The 19,014-nt window shown below is 51.5% G+C and overlaps 2 protein-coding genes across 4 annotated transcripts in view; one reads left to right on the forward strand and one right to left on the reverse strand.

Moving 5' to 3' along the window:
• The window catches only part of LOC139226947 (transient receptor potential cation channel subfamily V member 1-like), a 73,130-nt gene extending 61,476 nt beyond the window's left edge, over positions 1-11,654 (forward strand). Inside the window, exons 13-16 of the mRNA XM_070858042.1 lie at positions 1,614-1,903; positions 3,380-3,507; positions 9,759-9,877; positions 11,305-11,654. Coding sequence (XP_070714143.1) covers positions 1,614-1,903; positions 3,380-3,507; positions 9,759-9,877; positions 11,305-11,450 — 683 coding nt within the window. The 3' untranslated portion in view covers positions 11,451-11,654. The remainder of the gene's footprint in view (positions 1-1,613; positions 1,904-3,379; positions 3,508-9,758; positions 9,878-11,304) is intronic.
• A 4,809-nt stretch (positions 11,655-16,463) lies between these two features.
• LOC139226276 (transient receptor potential cation channel subfamily V member 3-like) overlaps positions 16,464-19,014 on the reverse strand; it is a 58,035-nt gene continuing 55,484 nt past the window's right edge. For all 3 annotated transcript variants that reach the window (XM_070856912.1, XM_070856911.1, XM_070856913.1), the window contains exons 15-16: positions 17,918-17,994; positions 16,464-17,046 (exon numbers count right to left, since the gene is read on the reverse strand). In XM_070856912.1, the coding sequence (XP_070713013.1) occupies positions 16,781-17,046; positions 17,918-17,994 (343 nt within the window). In that variant the 3' untranslated portion in view covers positions 16,464-16,780. The remainder of the gene's footprint in view (positions 17,047-17,917; positions 17,995-19,014) is intronic.

Consider the following 19,014-nt stretch of genomic DNA (forward strand, 5'->3'; position numbering starts at 1 on the left):
GAACTTGGGGGGTGTCAGGACCGCCCTCCGGGAGCTGCCTGTCTTTTACAAGGAACTCATCAGGGTCTGGAACAAAGTCTCCACCAAGCGCAGCTCTCCGCCGGCTGGAGTGGCGGCTGTCTTGCAGGAGCCGCTGCTCGGGAATCCGTACCTCCACGACCGAGGTTTCATGTGGCGGTCGGAAGAGAGGGCTGTGGCTGGTGAGGTGACCAGGGTCAAGGACCTGCTCGACGGCGGAGGAGCGGGCTGGATGGCGCCAGACACGCTGGCACTGGGCCGATGTCCGCCGCACAGCCGATGCCATCGAGTCGCTAAAAACAGCTCTGGGCCCTGACTCCGTTAGGTGCGTCGAGGAGGCTCAAGCACGTGGGGAGATCCCGTCCGAACTGACCCCCGTCCGGACGGAATTCCTCATCGGTGCCAAACCCCGGAACCTCCCTCGGGAGCCGGCGCCTCACAACTTGAGCCGCCTCGGGGAAATCCCCTCCGTGCCTTTCAGTTCCGCGCGGAGGGGTTTCCTGTACGGGCTGCTCCTGCACACTCTCAACTTTGCCATCCTCGCCTGCCGTCCGGACACGCCATGGCGTACCATCCTGCCGTCCGGAGGAGGCGGGGGTCCCCGATGGAGTGCACTCTACGCGGGAGTTCTCCCACTATTTATAGGGGACTTGGCCTGGAGGGTGGTGCACGGAGCAGTCCTGTGCAATAAATTTTTAAGCCGGTTCACGGATTCCCAGGCCGCCTGCAATTTCTGCGGTCTGGAGGAGTCCGTGTTCCACATTATTACTGAGTGTGTGAGGTTGCAGCCCCTGTTCCATTATTTAAAGGGGCTGTTCCTCAAATTCTGGCTGCACTTCAGTCCCACACTCCTAATCTTTGGGCACCCTGTGCAGAGGGGAGCAGGTAGGTCCGAGGGCCTCCTCGTAGGACTGCTCCTGGGCCTGGCCAAGGAGGCCATCAGCCGGTCCAGGCAGCAGGCGGTTGAGGGGGTCGTTCAGCCCAACTGCCTGCCTCTCTCCCGCGGTTACATCCGGTCCAGGGTGTCCCTGGAGATCGAGCACGCGGTGTCCACCGGTACGCTCGCGGCCTTCCGTGAGAGGTGGGCGCCGGAGGGACTGGAGTGCATCATCATCCCCGGCAACCAAATTTTAATTTGATTTTAGATGTCTAAAGTTTAATTTGTTTGTTGTGCCGGTTTTAGTGTGTGTGTCCCCGCCCCCCCACTGTTATAATTTGTGTTTCAATGCCCTCAAAAAAAAACCAAGGGGACACTTGAAAAGTGTTTGGACTGCCCCCCCTTTAATCAGGGGGCACTTGATCACTGATTGCAACTAAAATAATTGTACAGCTGTTGCATTGTGAGTGGCTTAGGCAGTCACATGATATTCATAAGACTTAATAAAACCCCAGCCAGTTGGGTTCAGGAGAACCACGATGAGACAGGTGGCTGTGAGCCTGGTGGATGAACTGTAATGTGTAGTGTGATTGTTAAACCTTTGTTAATAAACCAACTAGTTCTTAATAGCAATGTGTTGCTATGAATTCCTAAGCAAAGAACCCCTGAAGCAAATACATTACAGCGCCTTCTCAAACCTTTGACCTTCTCCACGCAGCTTTGGTGGTGCTTATCGAAGACGGTGTTTACAACAACACCAAAGCGGACTGCCACAAGGACACCACCTACAAGAATTTTCAGACAACCTTCTTGGAGCTGTTTCGGTTCACCATTGGGATGGGAGACCTGGAGTTCACAGAGAACTATAGGTTCAAAGAGGTCTTCATCTTCCTGCTGATATCGTACGTTATCCTCACCTACATCCTCCTTCTCAATATGTTGATTGCGTTGATGAGCAAGACAGTGGAGAAGATATCCAAGGACAGTAAGAGTGTCTGGAGACTTCAGGTAAGGATTTATATTCTTGCCAGTTCCCTCCCCTCTTCTCGTAATCCAGCACAGAGTAAAGCTCCCTCTACACTGTCCCATCAAACACTCCCAGGGCAGGTACAGCACGGGGTTAGATACAGAGTAAAGCTCCCTCTACACTGTCCCATCAAACACTCCCAGGGCAGGTACAGCACAGGGTTAGATACAGAGTAAAGCTCCCTCTACACTGTCCCACCAAACACTCCCAGGGCAGGTACAGCACGGGTTAGATACAGAGTAAAGCTCCCTCTACACTGTCCCATCAAACACTCCCAGGGCAGGTACAGCACGGGTTAGATACAGAGTAAAGCTCCCAAAGTGTCCTCAATGCCAAACACAGGAGAGTGCACCCATTTGACATCTTCATTTCTTGTAAGTCATTCTGGCCTCACTTTGAGATTTTTTCCATTTTGTTATTCGTTCCGGGATGTGAGCATCGCATTTATTGCCCGTCCCTAATTGTCCCTTGAGAAGGTGGTGGTGAGCCGCCTTCTTGAACCGCTGCAGTCCGTGTGGTGAAGGAACTCCCACAGGGCTGTTAGGGAGGGAGTTCCAGGATTGTGACCCAGCGACGATGAAGGAACGGCCGGTATATTTCCAGGTCAGGATGGTGTGTGACTGGGAGGGGAACGTGGAGGTGGTGGTGTTCCCATGGACCTGCTGCCTGTGTCCTTCTAGGCGGTAGAGGTGGTGGGTTTGGGAGGTGCTGCCGAAGAAGCCTTGGTGAGTTGCTGCAGTGCATCTTGTGGATGGTACACACTGCAGCCACGGTGCGCCGGTGGTGGAGGGAGTGAGTGTTGAAGGTGGGGGATGGGGGGGCCAATCAAGCGGCTGCTTTGTCCTGGATGGTGTCGAGCTTCTTGAGTGTTGTTGGAGCTGCACTCATCCCGGCAAGTGGAGAGTATTCCATCACACTCCTGACTTGTGCTTTGTAGATGGTGGAACGGTTTTGGGGAGTTGGGAGGTGAGACACTCTCCACAGAATACCCAGCCTCTGACCCGCTCTTGTTGCCACAGTATTTATGTGGCTGGTCCAGTTAAGTTTCTGGTCAATGGCGACCCCCAGGATGTTGCTGGTGGAGGATTCGGCGAAGGTAATGCCGTTGAATATCAAGGGGCGGTGGTTAGACTCTCACTTGTTGGAGATGGTCATTGCCTGGCACTTGTGTGGCGCGAATGTTATTTGCCACTTATCAGCCCAAACCTGAATGTTGTCCAGGTCTTGCTGCATGCGGGCACGGACTGTTTCATTATCTGAGGAGTTGCGAATGGAACTGAACACGGTGCAGTCATCAGCGAACATCCCCACTTCTGACCATATGATGGAGGGATGGTCATTGATGAAGCCAGATTGCCAGATTAGGGCCAAAGTTAACTATCAAAATAATAATTTTGTTAAAACTGGTTTGTGTTTATTCTCTGTGTCTCTAATTTCAGCTCTGACTTTATTTACAGAGAGCAATCACCATTCTGGATTTGGAGAAAAGTCTGCCGAAGTTTCTACGAGCAAGGTTCCGCTCAGGAGAGGTTGTGATGGTCGGGAATACTTTCGATGGAAAAGAGGACCAGAGATGGTGTTTTAGGTAAAGGGGAGTCAGACTGGGACATGGGAGACTCTCACTTTCAGGCTGGAAGTTTTGACATGGACCAGACCAAATGATGTCACTAGGCAGTGTCACAAAGGAGGACTACATATAAATGGGCAAGAATTGATCAACGGGGAGATTTTAATCTTGATCGTGTTTCAAATTTGAGACAAATATCATAAATTGATGCAGTTCTGAAATCGCTACACAAAGTCCTCCCTAAGTTGTCTCAGTTGGGGAAGTCTGAATTCTGGCCTCGAGATCCAAAACTAACCTCAATCCTCAGAAACCCATGCCTCAGAGTCCAAATGACTCAGTCCTATTTGTACTGCTGTGTCAGCTGTGGCTCAGTGGACAGCGCTCTCGCCTCTGAGTCAGAAGGTTGTGGGTTCAGGTCCCACTCCAGAGACTTGAACACATTAATCCAAGCTGACACTCCCAGTGCAGTACTGAGGGAGTGCCGCATTGTCGGAGGGGCAGTGCTGAAGGAGCGCCGCATTGTCAGAGGGGCAGTGCTGAGGGAGTGCCGCATTGTCGGAGGGGCAGTGCTGAAGGAGCGCCGCATTGTCGGAGGGGCAGTAATGAGGGAGCGCCGCATTGTCGGAGGGGCGGTACTGAGGGAGCGCCGCATTGTCGGAGGGGCAGTGCTGAGGGAGCGCTGCACTGTCGGAGGGGCAGTACTGAGGGAGCGTTGCACTATCGGAGGGGCAGTACTGAGGGATTGCCGCATTGTCGGAGGGGCAGTGCTGAGGGAGCGTTGCACTATCGGAGGGGCAGTACTGAGGGATTGCCGCACTGTCGGAGGGGCAGTACTGAGGGAGCGCCGCACTGTCGGAGGGGCAGTGCTGAGGGAGCGCCGCACTGTCGGAGGGGCAGTACTGAGGGAGCGCCGCACTGTCGGAGGGGCAGTGCTGAGGGAGCGCCGCACTGTCGGAGGGGCGGTACTGAGGGAGCGTTGCACTATCGAAGGGGCAGTACTGAGGGAGTGCCGCAATGTGGGAGGGGCAGTACTGAGGGAGTGCCGCACTGTCAGAGGGGCAGTACTGACGGAGCGCCGCACTGTCGGAGGGGCAGTACTGAGGGAGCACTGCACTGTCGGAGGGGCAGTGCTGAGGGAGCACTGCACTGTCGGAGGGGCAGTACTGAGGGAGTGCCGCACTGTCGGAGGGGCAGTGCTGAGGGAGTGCCGCACTGTCGGAGGGGCAGTACTGAGGGAGCGCTGCACTATCGGAGGGGCAGTACTGAGGGAGCGCCGCACTGTCGGAGGGGCAGTGCTGAGGGAGCGCCGCATTGTCGGAGGGGCAGTACTGAGGGAGCGCTGCACTGTCGGAGGGGCAGTGCTGAGGGAGCACTGCACTGTCGGAGGGGCAGTACTGAGGGAGTGCCGCACTGTCGGAGGGGCAGTGCTGAGGGAGTGCCGCACTGTCGGAGGGGCAGTACTGAGGGAGCGCTGCACTATCGGAGGGGCAGTACTGAGGGAGCGCCGCACTGTCGGAGGGGCAGTGCTGAGGGAGCGCCGCATTGTCGGAGGGGCAGTACTGAGGGAGCGCCGCACTGTCGGAGGGGCAGTGCTGAGGGATTGCCGCACTGTCGGAGGGGCAGTACTGAGGGAGCACTGCACTGTCGGAGGGGCAGTGCTGAGGGAGCACTGCACTGTCGGAGGGGCAGTGCTGAGGGAGCACTGCACTGTCGGAGGGGCAGTACTGAGGGAGTGCCGCACTGTCGGAGGGGCAGTGCTGAGGGAGTGCCGCACTGTCGGAGGGGCAGTACTGAGGGAGCGCTGCACTATCGGAGGGGCAGTACTGAGGGAGCGCCGCACTGTCGGAGGGGCAGTGCTGAGGGAGCGCCGCATTGTCGGAGGGGCAGTACTGAGGGAGCGCCGCACTGTCGGAGGGGCAGTGCTGAGGGATTGCCGCACTGTCGGAGGGGCAGTACTGAGGGAGCGCCGCACTGTCGGAGGGGCAGTGCTGAGGGAGCGCCGCACTGTCGGAGGGGCAGTACTGAGGGAGCGCCGCACTGTCGGAGGAGCAGTGCTGAGGGAGCGCCGCACTGTCGGAGGGGCGGTACTGAGGGAGCGCCGCACTGTCGGAGGGGCAGTACTGAGGGAGCGCCGCACTGTCGGAGGGGCAGTGCTGAGGGAGCACTGCACTGTCGGAGGGGCAGTACTGAGGGAGTGCCGCACTGTCGGAGGGGCAGTACTGAGGGAGCGCCGCACTGTCGGAGGGGCAGTGCTGAGGGAGCGCCGCATTGTCGGAGGGGCAGTACTGAGGGAGCGCTGCACTGTCGGAGGTGCCATCTTTCGGATGAGACGTCAAACCGAGGCCCCGTCTGCTCTCAGGTGGATGTAAAAGATCGCACGACACTATTTTGAAGAACAGCAGGTGAGTTCTCTCCGGTGATCTGGCCAATATTTATTTCTCAACCTATATCTAAAAACAGATTATCTAGTCATTTATCTCATTGCTGTTTGTGGGAGCTTGCTGTGCCGCGTTTTCTACCAAATAGATGTTAACAAATATGATGTGATTGGGATTACAGAGACGTGGCTCCAGGATGATCAGGGCTGGGAACTCAACATCCAGGGGTATTCAACATTCAGGAAGGATAGAATAAAAGGAAAAGGAGGTGGGGTAGCATTGCTGGTTAAAGAGGAGATTAATGCAATAGTTAGGAAAGACATTAGCTTGGACGATGTGGAATCTATATGGGTAGAGCTGCAGAACACCAAAGGGCAAAAAACGTTAGTGGGAGTTGTGTACAGACCTCCAAACAGTAGTAGTGATGTTGGGGAGGGCATCAAACAGGAAATTAGGGGTGCATGCAATAAAGGTGCAGCAGTTATAATGGGTGACTTTAATATGCACATAGATTGGGCTAACCAAACTGGAAGCAATACGGTGGAGGAGGATTTTCTGGAGTGCATAAGGGATGGTTTTCTAGATCAATATGTCGAGGAACCAACGAGGGGGGAGGCCATCTTAGACTGGGTGTTGTGTAATGAGAGAGGATTAATTAGCAATCTCATTGTGCGAGGCCCCTTGGGGAAGAGTGACCATAATATGGTGGAATTCTACATTAGGATGGAGAATGAAGCAGTTAATTCAGAGACCATGGTCCAGAACTTAAAGAAGGGTAACTTTGAAGGTATGAGGCGTGAATTGGCTCGGATAGATTGGCGAATGATACTTAAGGGGTTGACTGTGGATGGGCAATGGCAGACATTTAGAGACCGCATGGATGAATTACAACAATTGTACATTCCTGTCTGGCGTAAAAAATAAAAAAGGGAAGGTGGCTCAACCGTGGCTATCTAGGGAAATCAGGGATAGTATTAAAGCCAAGGAAGTGGCATACAAATTGGCCAGAAATAGCAGCGAACCCAGGGACTGGGAGAAATTTAGAACTCAGCAGAGGAGGACAAAGGGTTTGATTAGGGCAGGGAAAATGAAGTACGAGAAGAAGCTTGCAGGGAACATTAAGGCGGATTGCAAAAGTTTCTATAGGTATGTAAAGAGAAAAAGGTTAGTAAAGACAAATGTAGGTCCCCTGCAGTCAGAATCAGGGGAAGTCATAACGGGGAACAAAGAAATGGCAGACCAATTGAACAAGTACTTTGGTTCGGTATTCACTAAGGAGGACACAAACAACCTTCCGGATATAAAAGGGGTCAGAGGGTCTAGTAAGGAGGAGGAACTGAGGGAAATCTTTATTAGTTGGGAAATTGTGTTGGGGAAATTGATGGGATTGAAGGCCGATAAATCCCCAGGGCCTGATGGACTGCATCCCAGAGTACTTAAGGAGGTGGCCTTGGAAATAGCGGATGCATTGACAGTCATTTTCCAACATTCCATTGACTCTGGATCAGTTCCTATCGAGTGGAGGGTAGCCAATGCAACCCCACTTTTTAAAAAAGGAGGGAGAGAGAAAACAGGGAATTATAGACCGGTCAGCCTGACCTCAGTAGTGGGTAAAATGATGGAATCAATTATTAAGGATGTCATAGCAGCGCATTTGGAAAATGGTGACATGATTGGTCCAAGTCAGCATGGATTTGTGAAAGGGAAATCATGCTTGACAAATCTTCTGGAATTTTTTGAGGATGTTTCCAGTAAAGTGGACAAAGGAGAACCAGTTGATGTGGTATATTTGGACTTTCAGAAGGCTTTCGACAAGGTCCCACACAAGAGATTAATGTGAAAAGTTAAAGCACATGGGATTGGGGGTAGTGTGCTGACATGGATTGAGAACTGGTTGGCAGACAGGAAGCAAAGAGTAGGAGTAAATGGGTACTTTTCAGAATGGCAGGCAGTGACTAGTGGGGTACCGCAAGATTCTGTGCTGGGGCCCCAGCTGTTTACATTGTACATTAATGATTTCGACAAGGGGATTAAATGTAGTATCTCCAAATTTGCGGATGACACTAAGTTGGGTGGCAGTGTGAGCTGCGAGGAGGATGCTATGAGGCTGCTGAGTGACTTGGATAGGTTAGGTGAGTGGGCAAATGCATGGCAGATGAAGAATAATGTGGATAAATGTGAGATTATCCACTTTGGTGGTAAAAACAGAGAGACAGACTATTATCTGAATGGTGACAGATTAGGAAAAGGGAAGGTGCAACGAGACCTGGGTGTCATGGTACATCAGTCATTGAAGGTTGGCATGCAGGTACAGCAGGCGGTTAAGAAAGCAAATGGCATGTTGGCCTTCATAGCGAGGGGATTTGAGTACAGGGGCAGGGAGGTGTTGCTACAGTTGTACAGGGCCTTGGTGAGGCCACACCTGGAGTATTGTGTACAGTTTTGGTCTCCTAACTTGAGGAAGGACATTCTTGCTATTGAGGGAGTGCAGCGAAGATTCACCAGACTGATTCCCGGGATGGCGGGACTGACCTATCAAGAAAGACTGGATCAACTGGGCTTGTATTCACTGGAGTTCAGAAGAATGAGAGGGGACCTCATAGAAACGTTTAAAATTCTGACGGGTTTAGATAGGTTAGATGCAGGAAGAATGTTCCCAATGTTGGGGAAGTCCAGAACCAGGGTCACAGTCTAAGGATAAGGGGGAAGCCATTTAGGACCGAGATGAGGAGAAACTTCTTCACCCAGAGAGTGGTGAACCTGTGGAATTCTCTACCACAGAAAGTAGTTGAGGCCAATTCACTAAATATATTCAAAAGGGAGTTAGATGAAATCCTTACTACTCGGGGGATCAAGGGGTATGGCGAGAAAGCAGGAAGGGGGTACTGAAGTTTCATGTTCAGCCATGAACTCATTGAATGGCGGTGCAGGCTAGAAGGGCTGAATGGCCTGCTCCTGCACCTATTTTCTATGTTTCTATACAACAGTGACTGCACTTAAAAAGTACTTCATTGGCTGTAAAGCGCTTCGAGACGTCTGGTGGTCGTGAAAGGCGCTATAGAAATACAAGTAATTCTTTCTGAAAGGAAGCGGCTGATTTTTCGCTAATCGCAGTCTCCCTGGGAGCAGACCCAGGGAAAGCTCCCTTATCAGACCACATGGTAAATGACATAGTAACATTAGGAACAGGAAGAGGCCATTCGGCCCCTCGAGCCTGTTCCACCATTCAATTCGTTCATGGCTGATCTGTGCACTCAACTCCATTTTCCTGCCTTGGCTCCATAACCCTCGATAGCCTTATCCAACAAAACTCTTTATCAATCTTAGTCTTCAAAGGCGTTATATAAATACATCTTTTCTTTTCTACCTATTTTCTGAGATTATTGTTCATTATTAAATGATCCTTTGAGCCCCTGAAATAGTTGTTCAACTGTGGTGCGTTCCCATATTTTCTCTTTGTTTTGGCTGCTTATGTGCTGTTGACAATTGGCACCAACCTGCACAGATAGAATCATAGAAATATACGGCACAGAAGGAGGCCATTCGGCCCATCGGGTCCGTGTCGGCCGACCAAGAGCTACCCAGCCTAATCCCACTTTCCAACTCTTGGTCCGTAGCCCTGTAGGTTACGGCACTTCAAGTGCACATCCAAGTACTTTTTAAATGTGGTGAGGGTTTCTGCCTCTACCACCCTTTCAGGCCGTGAGTTCCAGACCCCCACCACCCTCTGGGTGAAGACATTTGCCCTCAAAGCCCCTCTAAACCTCCAACCACTTACTTTAAATCTATGCCCCTTCATTACAACTCGTTCCGGGGGTGGGTGGAGGGGTGCTGTCCAGGATGCAGGTATTTGGCAATAATAGGGAACTATTCCAATACCGTCCTGTGCAGGGTCGATGAGGTTAACTGGACCAAGTGGAACACAAACCTGGGGCTCATCAACGAAGAGCCAGGAAACTCTGACATCATGAGAAGGAACACGGGCTTCAGGAGGAGATCGGCGCACTGGGGTAAGAGGCAGCACGGGTGATGCTCCTTATTACAATATTGCGGATATCCAACATTGCCAGGATCACGGACCAATACTCTGACCACGCCTCCTTTTAACACCCTCCTTAATGCCTCTTTAGCCAAGCTGTTGGTCACCTCTCCTTAAATAGATTTGCACAGAATGCACGGCACAGAAACAGGCCATTCAGCCCAACGGGTCCGTGCCGGGGTTTATGCTCCACACGCGCCCCCCCCCCATCACCATATCCTTCTATTCCTTTCTCCCCCATGTGTTTATCCAGCCTCCCCTTAAATACATCGATACTATTCACCTCAACCCCTCCCTGTGGCAGCGAGTTCCACATTCTCACCCCGCTCTGGGTAAAGAAGTTTCTCCCGAATTCCCCATTGGATTTATTAGTGACTATTTTATATTGATTGCCCCTAGTTTGGGTCTCCCCCACAAATAGAAACACATCTGTGTCTACCCAATCAAACCTAATTCTAATTCTGCCTTCCATTTTTTTTATTCATAACGCTCCTGTGAAGCATCTTGGGAAGTTTTGCTACATTAAAGATGCCATATTGTTGTTGCATTACGCGGTCCATCACTGCGTTTGGTCCAATCAGCATTTAGTGATACTGATCTGGTGCAGCCATGGGAGCACAGCACTGGCCCCGTGTGTGTGGATAGTTCAGTTGTTGGACCACATGTTGCCTCAGGCACGGAGGGGGAAGCTCTCCATCTCACTCGGAAGCAAGCAGCCAAGGTCAGAGACCGGGCCTGAGGGCCCAGCAGCCCCGTGGCTCATTCGCCCTGTGTTTGGGCATCACCAGGAAGTGGCACGTGTGCCCCTGTCCTGCACCAGGGAACAGCGGGACGCAGGGTACCACCTGGGATATTGCATTGGTTGCAATACCAAACAGTGAGGGGCTTCGCTGAGGTCGTGTACCAGTGGGCGGGGCTTCAACAGGTTGGTGTACCAGAGGGCGGGGCTTCGCTGGGTTAGTGTACCAGTGGGCGGGGCTTCAACAGGTTGGTGTACCAGAGGGCGGGGCTTTGATGGTTTGGTGTACCAGAGGGAGGGGCTTCGATGGAGAGTTACTGGGGGTAATTTTCACTTAACTCACCAGCAAGGAAACCCCCGGATTGTGTGGAACGCCAGTTTTACACCCCACCCAATATTGCATCGAATTACATCGAGTGTGGAGCACAGAAACAGGCCGTTTGGCTCAACTGTGGTCCATGCCCGCGTTTCTGCTCCAATCATGCCTCCTCCCGCCTTACTTCATCTCACCTCATCAGCAAATCCTTCTGTTCCTTTCTCCTTCGTGTGCTTATCCGCTTCCCCTTATCTGTGTTGCTCACCATTGGGAGACTGGACGAGGTTCTGCTTGCCCCGTGTCTCCACAATCTAACCTTTTAATATTTCTCGCCCTGTGACAGAGAGGAGCTGGCGGACTATGCTGCCCCTACTGAAGGAAGTTAAACCCGAGAAACGGGACGAGGAGGTCCATCTGCGTGCGATATACAGCTCCCCCGGCAGGCAGCTTCACAGACCCAAACGTGCCACAACTGCAAATCTAGTCTAATGTCAGAACCACCTTGGGTCTTTCTGTGGGAGCGATGCCCAGGACCCCTTCTCTCAAATCAACGTATATAGTCAGACCTTCATAATTCTCCATAATCGGGGCTGCCCCGGAGTCTCCAAGAATTGAAGATTGATCCCCTAACACTGGCGCGAACAAACCCGGGCGAAAAATCATCGCGGGATTAAAAGAAAAGTGTTTTTTTAATATCTTCTTTGAACACTTTGGTTATTAAAATTATGGGGGATGGGAGAAAAATGCTGTTTGACTGAGAGTCAAGAAACAGCCAATCGGGCAAAGAAAGACTGGGTGCCGCAATGACGGATGTATGGGTCGGCAAATGGTGGGAGTGTGGGGGCGGGCTGGTTGAAGGTGAGATCATCATCGGCAGTACGTTGAAATCGAGGAAGACTTGCTTCCTCTCTACGAGTGAGTTCTCAGGTGACTGAACAGTCCAATACAGGAATTACAGTCTCTGTCACAGGTGGGACAGACAGTGGTTGAGGGAAGGGGAGGGTGGGACTGGTTTGCCGCACGCTCCTTCCGCTGCCTGCGCTTGGTTTCTGCATGCTCTCGGCGACAAGACTCGAGGTGCTCAGCGCCCTCCCGGATGCTCTTCCACCACTTAGGGCGGTCTTTGGGCAGGGACTCCCAGGTGTCGGTGGGGATGTTGCACTTTATCAGGGAGGCTTTGAGGGTGTCCTTGAAACGTTTTCTCTGCCCACCTGGGGCTCGCTGGCCGTGTCGGAGTTCCGAGTAGAGCGCTTGTTTTGGGAGTCTCGTGTCAAGCATGCGGACGATGAGGCCTGCCCAGCAGAGCCGGTCGAGTGTGGTCAGTGCTTCGATGCTGGGGATGTTGGCCTGATCGAGAACACTGACGTTGGTGCGTCTGTCCTCCCAGGGGATTTGTAGGATCTTGCAGAGGCGTCGTTGGTATTTCTCCAGTGATTTAAGAGGTCGGGTGATGAAACCTCCAGGAATACGTCCAATCAGAGTTGGCAACCCTCCCGGTGGGTGATGAGAATGAACGGTGAACCGAAAGACCCTCGAGCAAACCTTGGCATTGGATGTGCGGCTATACCTGCACCCTGGGCACAGGAATGAAGACGGATAGCAAACTAAGTTTCATCTTTCTTGGGCGGTGAAATAGGTATTGTCAGATGGGCGGGGGTTGGATAATTCGGGCAGTGATCAATCGAAGCGCAGGTGATGGAGGCTCCACTGAATATTCATCAGGGGTCTGTCTCGCTGATTCTTCTATTATTGTTTTACAATAAAGGCTGTCCATTTTCTTTCTCTGTCGATAGAGAGAGAGAGGAAGCAGGAGGCAGCTAGGGAGAGCATCTCGAACCACCATCACTAAAAGTACAGATGATTCGGTCATTTATCAAATTATGGTTTGTGGGAGCTTGTTGTGTGCAAAACAGCTGCCACGTTTCCCATATTACAACAGTGACTACACTTCAAAGGGTACTTCACTGGCTGTAAAGTGCTTTGGGATGACCTGAGGCAGTGACAGGAGCGATAGAAATGTACGTTCTTTCTTCTCACAGACTTTACAAACTAGCACTTCCCACACAGAACAGGTTCAACAGTTACATAAGAACATAAGAAATAGGAGCATTTGGTCCCTCGAGCCTGCTCCGCCATTCAATAAAATCATGGCTGATCTGATCTTGGCCTCAGCTCCACTTCCCTGCCCGCTCCCCATAACCCTCAACTCCCTTATCGCTCAAATACTGTCTATCTCCACCTTAAATATATTCAATGACCCAGCCTCCACAGCTCTCTGGGGCAGAGAATTCCACAGATTCACGACCCTCTGAGAGAAGTTGTTCCTCCTCATTTCTGTTTTAAATGGGCGACCCCTTATTCTGAAACTATGCTCCTAGTTCTAGATTTCCCCACACGAGGGAAAACATCCTCTCTCTATCCACCCTGTCGAGCCCCCTCAGAATCTTATACATTTCGATAAAATCACCTCTCAGTCTTCTAAACTCCAGTGAGTATAGACCCAACCTGCTCAACCTTTCTTCATAAGACAACCCCTTCATCTCGGGAATCAACCTCGTGAACCTTCTTTGAACTGTTTCCAATGCAAGTATATCTCTCGTTAAATAAGATTCAGACTATTTTGTGCCTATTAATTTTTGGATGCTTAAGTACCAAACTCTTTACCAGGAGCTGGTTGATAGAATCTAGCTCTTCCATTTCCTGTGACATTGTGCACTCCTGCCCAGCGGAATTGCAGGCCCCTGCTGCTTTCCTCTTCCAGAGTCACGCCAACTCTGGACATATTCCTGGAGGTTTCATCACATGGCCTCCTCCTTCCCACGCTCCGCCATTGGTCGCCTCACACACCCATCCTCATGATGATCCGCCCCCAAGCCCCCGCCATTGGTTGCCCCATCCTCGTGATGCCCTGCCATTGGTCGCCCCCATCCTCGTGACGCCCCACCCGCCCATCCTTGCGATGCTCCGCCCCCCCACCAAGCCCCTGCCATTGGTCGCCCCATCCTTGACGCCCCGCCACCACGCCCTGCCATTGGTCGCCCATCCTCACGATGCACCGCCCAAAGCCCCAGCCATTGGTCGCCCATCCTCGCAACACCCCGCCTTTCCACGGCCAATTGGAAAGCGAACAGACTCGTCATTATCTGATTGGATGATTCTTGACTCTCCGTCAAACAGCCCTTTTTTATTCCCTCTCCAATATTTTTATAACACTCCCGATGATTTTTCTCGCCGGGTGTTGCTCACAGTCGTGTTGTGGAGATTAATCTTCAATTCCTGGAGACTCTAGGGCAGTCCCAGAGGGTCAGAAATCTTTTCAGTGTAACTGTACTAGACAATCTGTCCCTCTTGTCTCATGTTGCTGCTGTGTCTGGGTGTCGTGTCGTTCAGTACAAAATCACTGACCAGTCCCAGGTATTGCTATGGCAACATGGCGTTAGCAACATGGCGTTAGCCACGTGCACTCACTGCAGCAGGACTCGCCTCTCTCATACTCACAATGCAGGTAAATGTTCTTCAGTTCACATGGGGATATTCACTGAACAAACATCTCCCACCGTTCTGTGACCACGGGAGTAAAGCAGCCCTGTGATCAAAGCACACTCGTACTCTCGGCACTACGTAAACTTGAGGTGATCCAAAACTCGGCTGCCCGTGTCCTAACTCGCACCAAGTCCCACTCACCCATCACCCCCTGTGCTCCGTGTCCTAACTCGCACTGAGTCCCACTCACCCATCACCCCCTGTGCTCACTGCCCCGTGTCCTAACTCGCACCGAGTCCCACTCACCCATCACCCCCCGTGCTCACTGCCCCGTGTCCTAACTCGCACCGAGTCCCACTCACCCTTAACCCCCCGTGCTCACTGCCCTGTGTCCTAACTCGCACTGAGTCCCACTCACCCATCACCCCCCGTGCTCACTGCCCCGTGTCCTAACTCGCACCGAGTCCCACTCACCCTTAACCCCCCGTGCTCACTGCCCTGTGTCCTAACTCGCACCGAGTCCCGCTCACCCATCACCCCCTGTGCTCACTGACCCCGTGTCCTAACTCGCACCAAGTCCCACTCACCCATCACCCCCTGTGCTCACTGACCCCGTGTCCTAACTCGCACCAAGTCCCACTCACCCATCACCCCCTGTGCTCACTGCCCCGTGTCCTAACTCACACCCAGTCCCACTCACCCATCACCCCCTGTGCTCACTGCCCCGTGTCCTAACTCGCACCGAGTCCCGCTCACCCATCACCCCCTGTGCTCACTGCCCCGTGTCCTAACTCGCACCCAGTCCCGCTCACCCATCACCCCCTGTGCTCACTGCCCCGTGTCCTAACTCACACCCAGTCCCACTCACCCATCGCCCCCTGTGCTCACTGACCTACGTTGGCTCCCGGTGCAGTAGAGCTCCCCCTCGTGGACTACTGCTCCACCTAGTGTGCTACTGATGTATTGTAACTTCTGATGTAAATAATAAAGGGACTGACTATATTTGTACTGTACATTTTCTGTCGAGTCCCCGCCCCAGCTGCCTGCCGGCTGAACCGGAAGCAAGACCCTGCAAGTAGTCCGACCACATTTCGCGAGTGACGGAGGAGGGGGCGAGAGGCGGCGGCAGATAAGTGGGGAGACTAGGGGAGCAACAGAGCTTGGGGGGGGAAGAGAAAGAGTTTGTGGGGGGGGGGGGCAGAGAGAAAGAGCTTGGGGACTGGGGGGAGAAGAGAGCTGGGCTGGGGGGGGAGGTGGATAGAGACAAGGTGGGGGATCGGAGGGGAGGGGGGGGGGGGAGAGGTTCTGCCAATGCAGAAGTCACGACACTGTCACTAGTCACTTCTTACCCAATAAACCTGTTACCAATCCGCACACAATGCCCCATCTATAGTGGGGGAGGGAGGGAGGGTCATGCACTTGCGCTGGGGTAAGGGACTTTGGCTGGCACTTGGTGGCTTCTGGAAGTCAGTGCATCGAGTTACAATTTGCAAAGTCAGTGAGAACTTGGGCTGGGCGGTTCCAGTTATACATTCCGGAGAAACCAGGGTGTGGCTTATCCTCCAAGGGGACCAATCAGAGACAAGGGGTGTCCATTTTTACAGTACAAATAAACAGTTCCTTTAACTTTAAGTTGAAATAATCGTATGCATTTTAAGCTATTTTTGAAAACATTAAATCCTGCCCCATAATTATCAAGCTCCATTGTGTTAGTTAAATTCCACCAAATATGAAATATCTAATGGTTCAGCTTATCCAGCACGGTGATCGAGGGGAAAATAGACCTGCATTTATATAGCACCTTGGCATGCCCCCAAAGTATATCCATACAATGAGGTGGAATCATACGGCCCATCGTTGCATGTCCTGACTCTTTGAAAGAGTGATCCAATTAGTCCCACTCCCCCTGTTCTTGCCCCATAGCCCTATAAATTTCTCCTTTTCAAGTATATATCCAATTCCCTTTTAAAAGTTACTGTCGAATCTACTTTCACCATCCTTTCAGGCAGTGCATTGTGAATCCTAACATGGCATTTATTTAAAGAAGAAATGAACCATTAACATGCAGGCACATATGGCAAGCGTTTCACAGATAGCAAGTGGATGGCCAGTTTGCCTGTTTTTGATGATGGCCCTTGAAGGAGGGTTGTTGTCCAGAAGACGGCACCTCCGACAGTGCAGCGCTCCCTTGGTCACTGCACTGAGAGTGTCAGCCTGGATCATGTGTTCAAGGCCCTGAAATAGGGCTTGAACCCACGACCTTCTGGCTTCCAACCGAGTCTAGTTGACACCGATGAGTCACATTGAATATGTCGCACAGTTCCAGCATAAACAGATTAAATCGCCGGGTCTTCACTTGGCCTGACCTCGCTGTCTGCTTCCTTGCAATTTACAGTCTCCAACACCAGGGGCATATTTAGCTCCGAAATCACCACCATCTCTGATTGTTGGTCTGTCTGGCCGCTCGCTCTGTTCACACTCACTCTGTATTTCCTGCTGGAGCCCAGATTCAGTTTTCTCTTGCCCCATTTCCTGAATAGTCTTTTCCTTGATGGTGGTGACATGTTATCTATTTCCTCCGAGCTTTCATCAGCACAATCTTCTGGAAAACACAGATAATTTCATTTTTTTTCCTTGGTCTCTGATAAGCCGATACATTTTTGTGACGGTAGTGGAGGAGGTTTTGATGCATTGGAATAAAAGATGTGCATTTAATATAGTACCTTGGCATGTCTCTAAAGTATGAACTAGAATCATACGGCACAGAGGGAGGCCATTCAGCCCATCGTGCCTGTGCCGGCTCTTTGAGCGATCCGATTAGTCCCACTTCTCCCTGCCCCCCTTCCCCCAGAGCCCAGCAAATTTTTCCCTTGTCAAATATTTCTCCAATTCCTTTTAGAAAGTTGCTGTTGAATCTGCTCCCACCGCCCTTTCAGAAAGCTGCGTGAAAAAAAAATCTCTCCTCATGTCCCCTGATTCTTTTACCAATTATCTTAAACCTGTATCCTCTGGTTTGCTGACTCTTGGCCCAGGAAAGTTTCTCCTTATTTACTCTCTCAAAACACTTCTTCATTCTGAACACTTTGATTAAATCTCCCCTTAACCTTGAGAACAATCCCAGTTTCTCCAGTTAAAGGCCCTCATCCCTGGCACCATTCTGGTAAATTTCCTCTGCACCCTCTGCAAGGCCTTAATGTCCTTTCTGAAGTGTGGTGCCCAGAATTGGACACACTACTCCAGCTGGGGCCTAACCAGTTTGATAAAGGGTTAGCATAACCTCCTTGTTTTTGTACTCTCTGCCTCTTGCTGATAAAGCCAAGGATCCCCTGTGCTTTTTTTTTTAAAACAACCTTCTCAACTTGATGTACATTCGTAAACAGCACTGGTGGATACGGAGTTATGTAGCAAAGTGTTTTATTGTGGCTGGATCGTAGTGACCAGTCACAGCAGTGGTCAGCTGACTCTCTATTTACCTTGCTTCCCTTCCCCTGGGTCTTCATGAATACGCATTACTCTGCTGTTCCACTTTGTCCAGTTAACTTCATTGATCCTGATTTCAGAAATGACACATTTTAAAAAAACCACACAATGCCATTGTCTGTAATCTGAGTACTGGATGATTAAAACCCGTGTGGATGGAAGCAGTCACCGTCCGCCTGTGGTTCAGTGGGTAGCACAGCGGCCTCGGAGGGAGAGGTTTGTGGGTTCAAGTCCCACTCCAGAGAGTTTGAGGGCAAACTCTAGCTCCGACGCTCCCAGTGCAGTGCTGAGGGAGAGCTGCACTGTCTGAGGTGCCGTGCTTTGGATGAGATGTTAAACCGAGGCTTCACCTGCTGTTTCAGTTGGATGTGAAAGATCCTGTGGCACTATTGCGAAGGAGAGCTCACCCTATGTCCTGGCCAATATTTATTCCTCAGCCAAAATCATTAAAAACACATTATCTGACAATTAACACCTTGCTGTTTGTGGGACCTTGCTGTGTGCAAATTGGCTGCCACATTTCCTACATTACAACAGTGACTTACACTTCCAAAGTACTTCATTGACTGTTTTTTTTTCTGTCCGTCTGGCCGTTCCTTCATCGTGGCTGGGTCACTGTCCTGGAACTCCCGACCTTAGAGCACTGTGGGAGCACCTTCACCACACGGACTGCAGCGGTTCAAAAGGCAGCTCACCACCACCTTCTCAGGGCAATTAGAGATGGGCAATAGATTACCAGCGCTGCCCTAGAATGCATTAAAAATACCCCACCCAGTGCCAATGGCTTGTTCCCACAGCTCTGTCCCTCCTGGCATTCTTGCTCCGCAAGGCTGGTTGATGTGCGAGAGGGAAACCATCTCACTGCTGCAGGGATTGAGGAAGCTTCACGCTGCATCAAACTAGTGTTGTTCTTGACCTGGGCATGCCTGATACTGACACCAGGTGCTTGAACTGGGAACGTGTTCCATTCCCCAGCACTAACCAATCCCAAACCGAATGAAGACGGAATTCATTGACAGCAGGACCTCATTCTCCCCAGTCTAGATGCTGTGTTTTGGCGATTAGGAAACAATGATGCTGCCTCTCTATA

This window comes from Pristiophorus japonicus, chromosome 16, assembly GCF_044704955.1.
Source record: "Pristiophorus japonicus isolate sPriJap1 chromosome 16, sPriJap1.hap1, whole genome shotgun sequence".
Classification (NCBI taxonomy): domain Eukaryota; kingdom Metazoa; phylum Chordata; class Chondrichthyes; family Pristiophoridae; genus Pristiophorus; species Pristiophorus japonicus.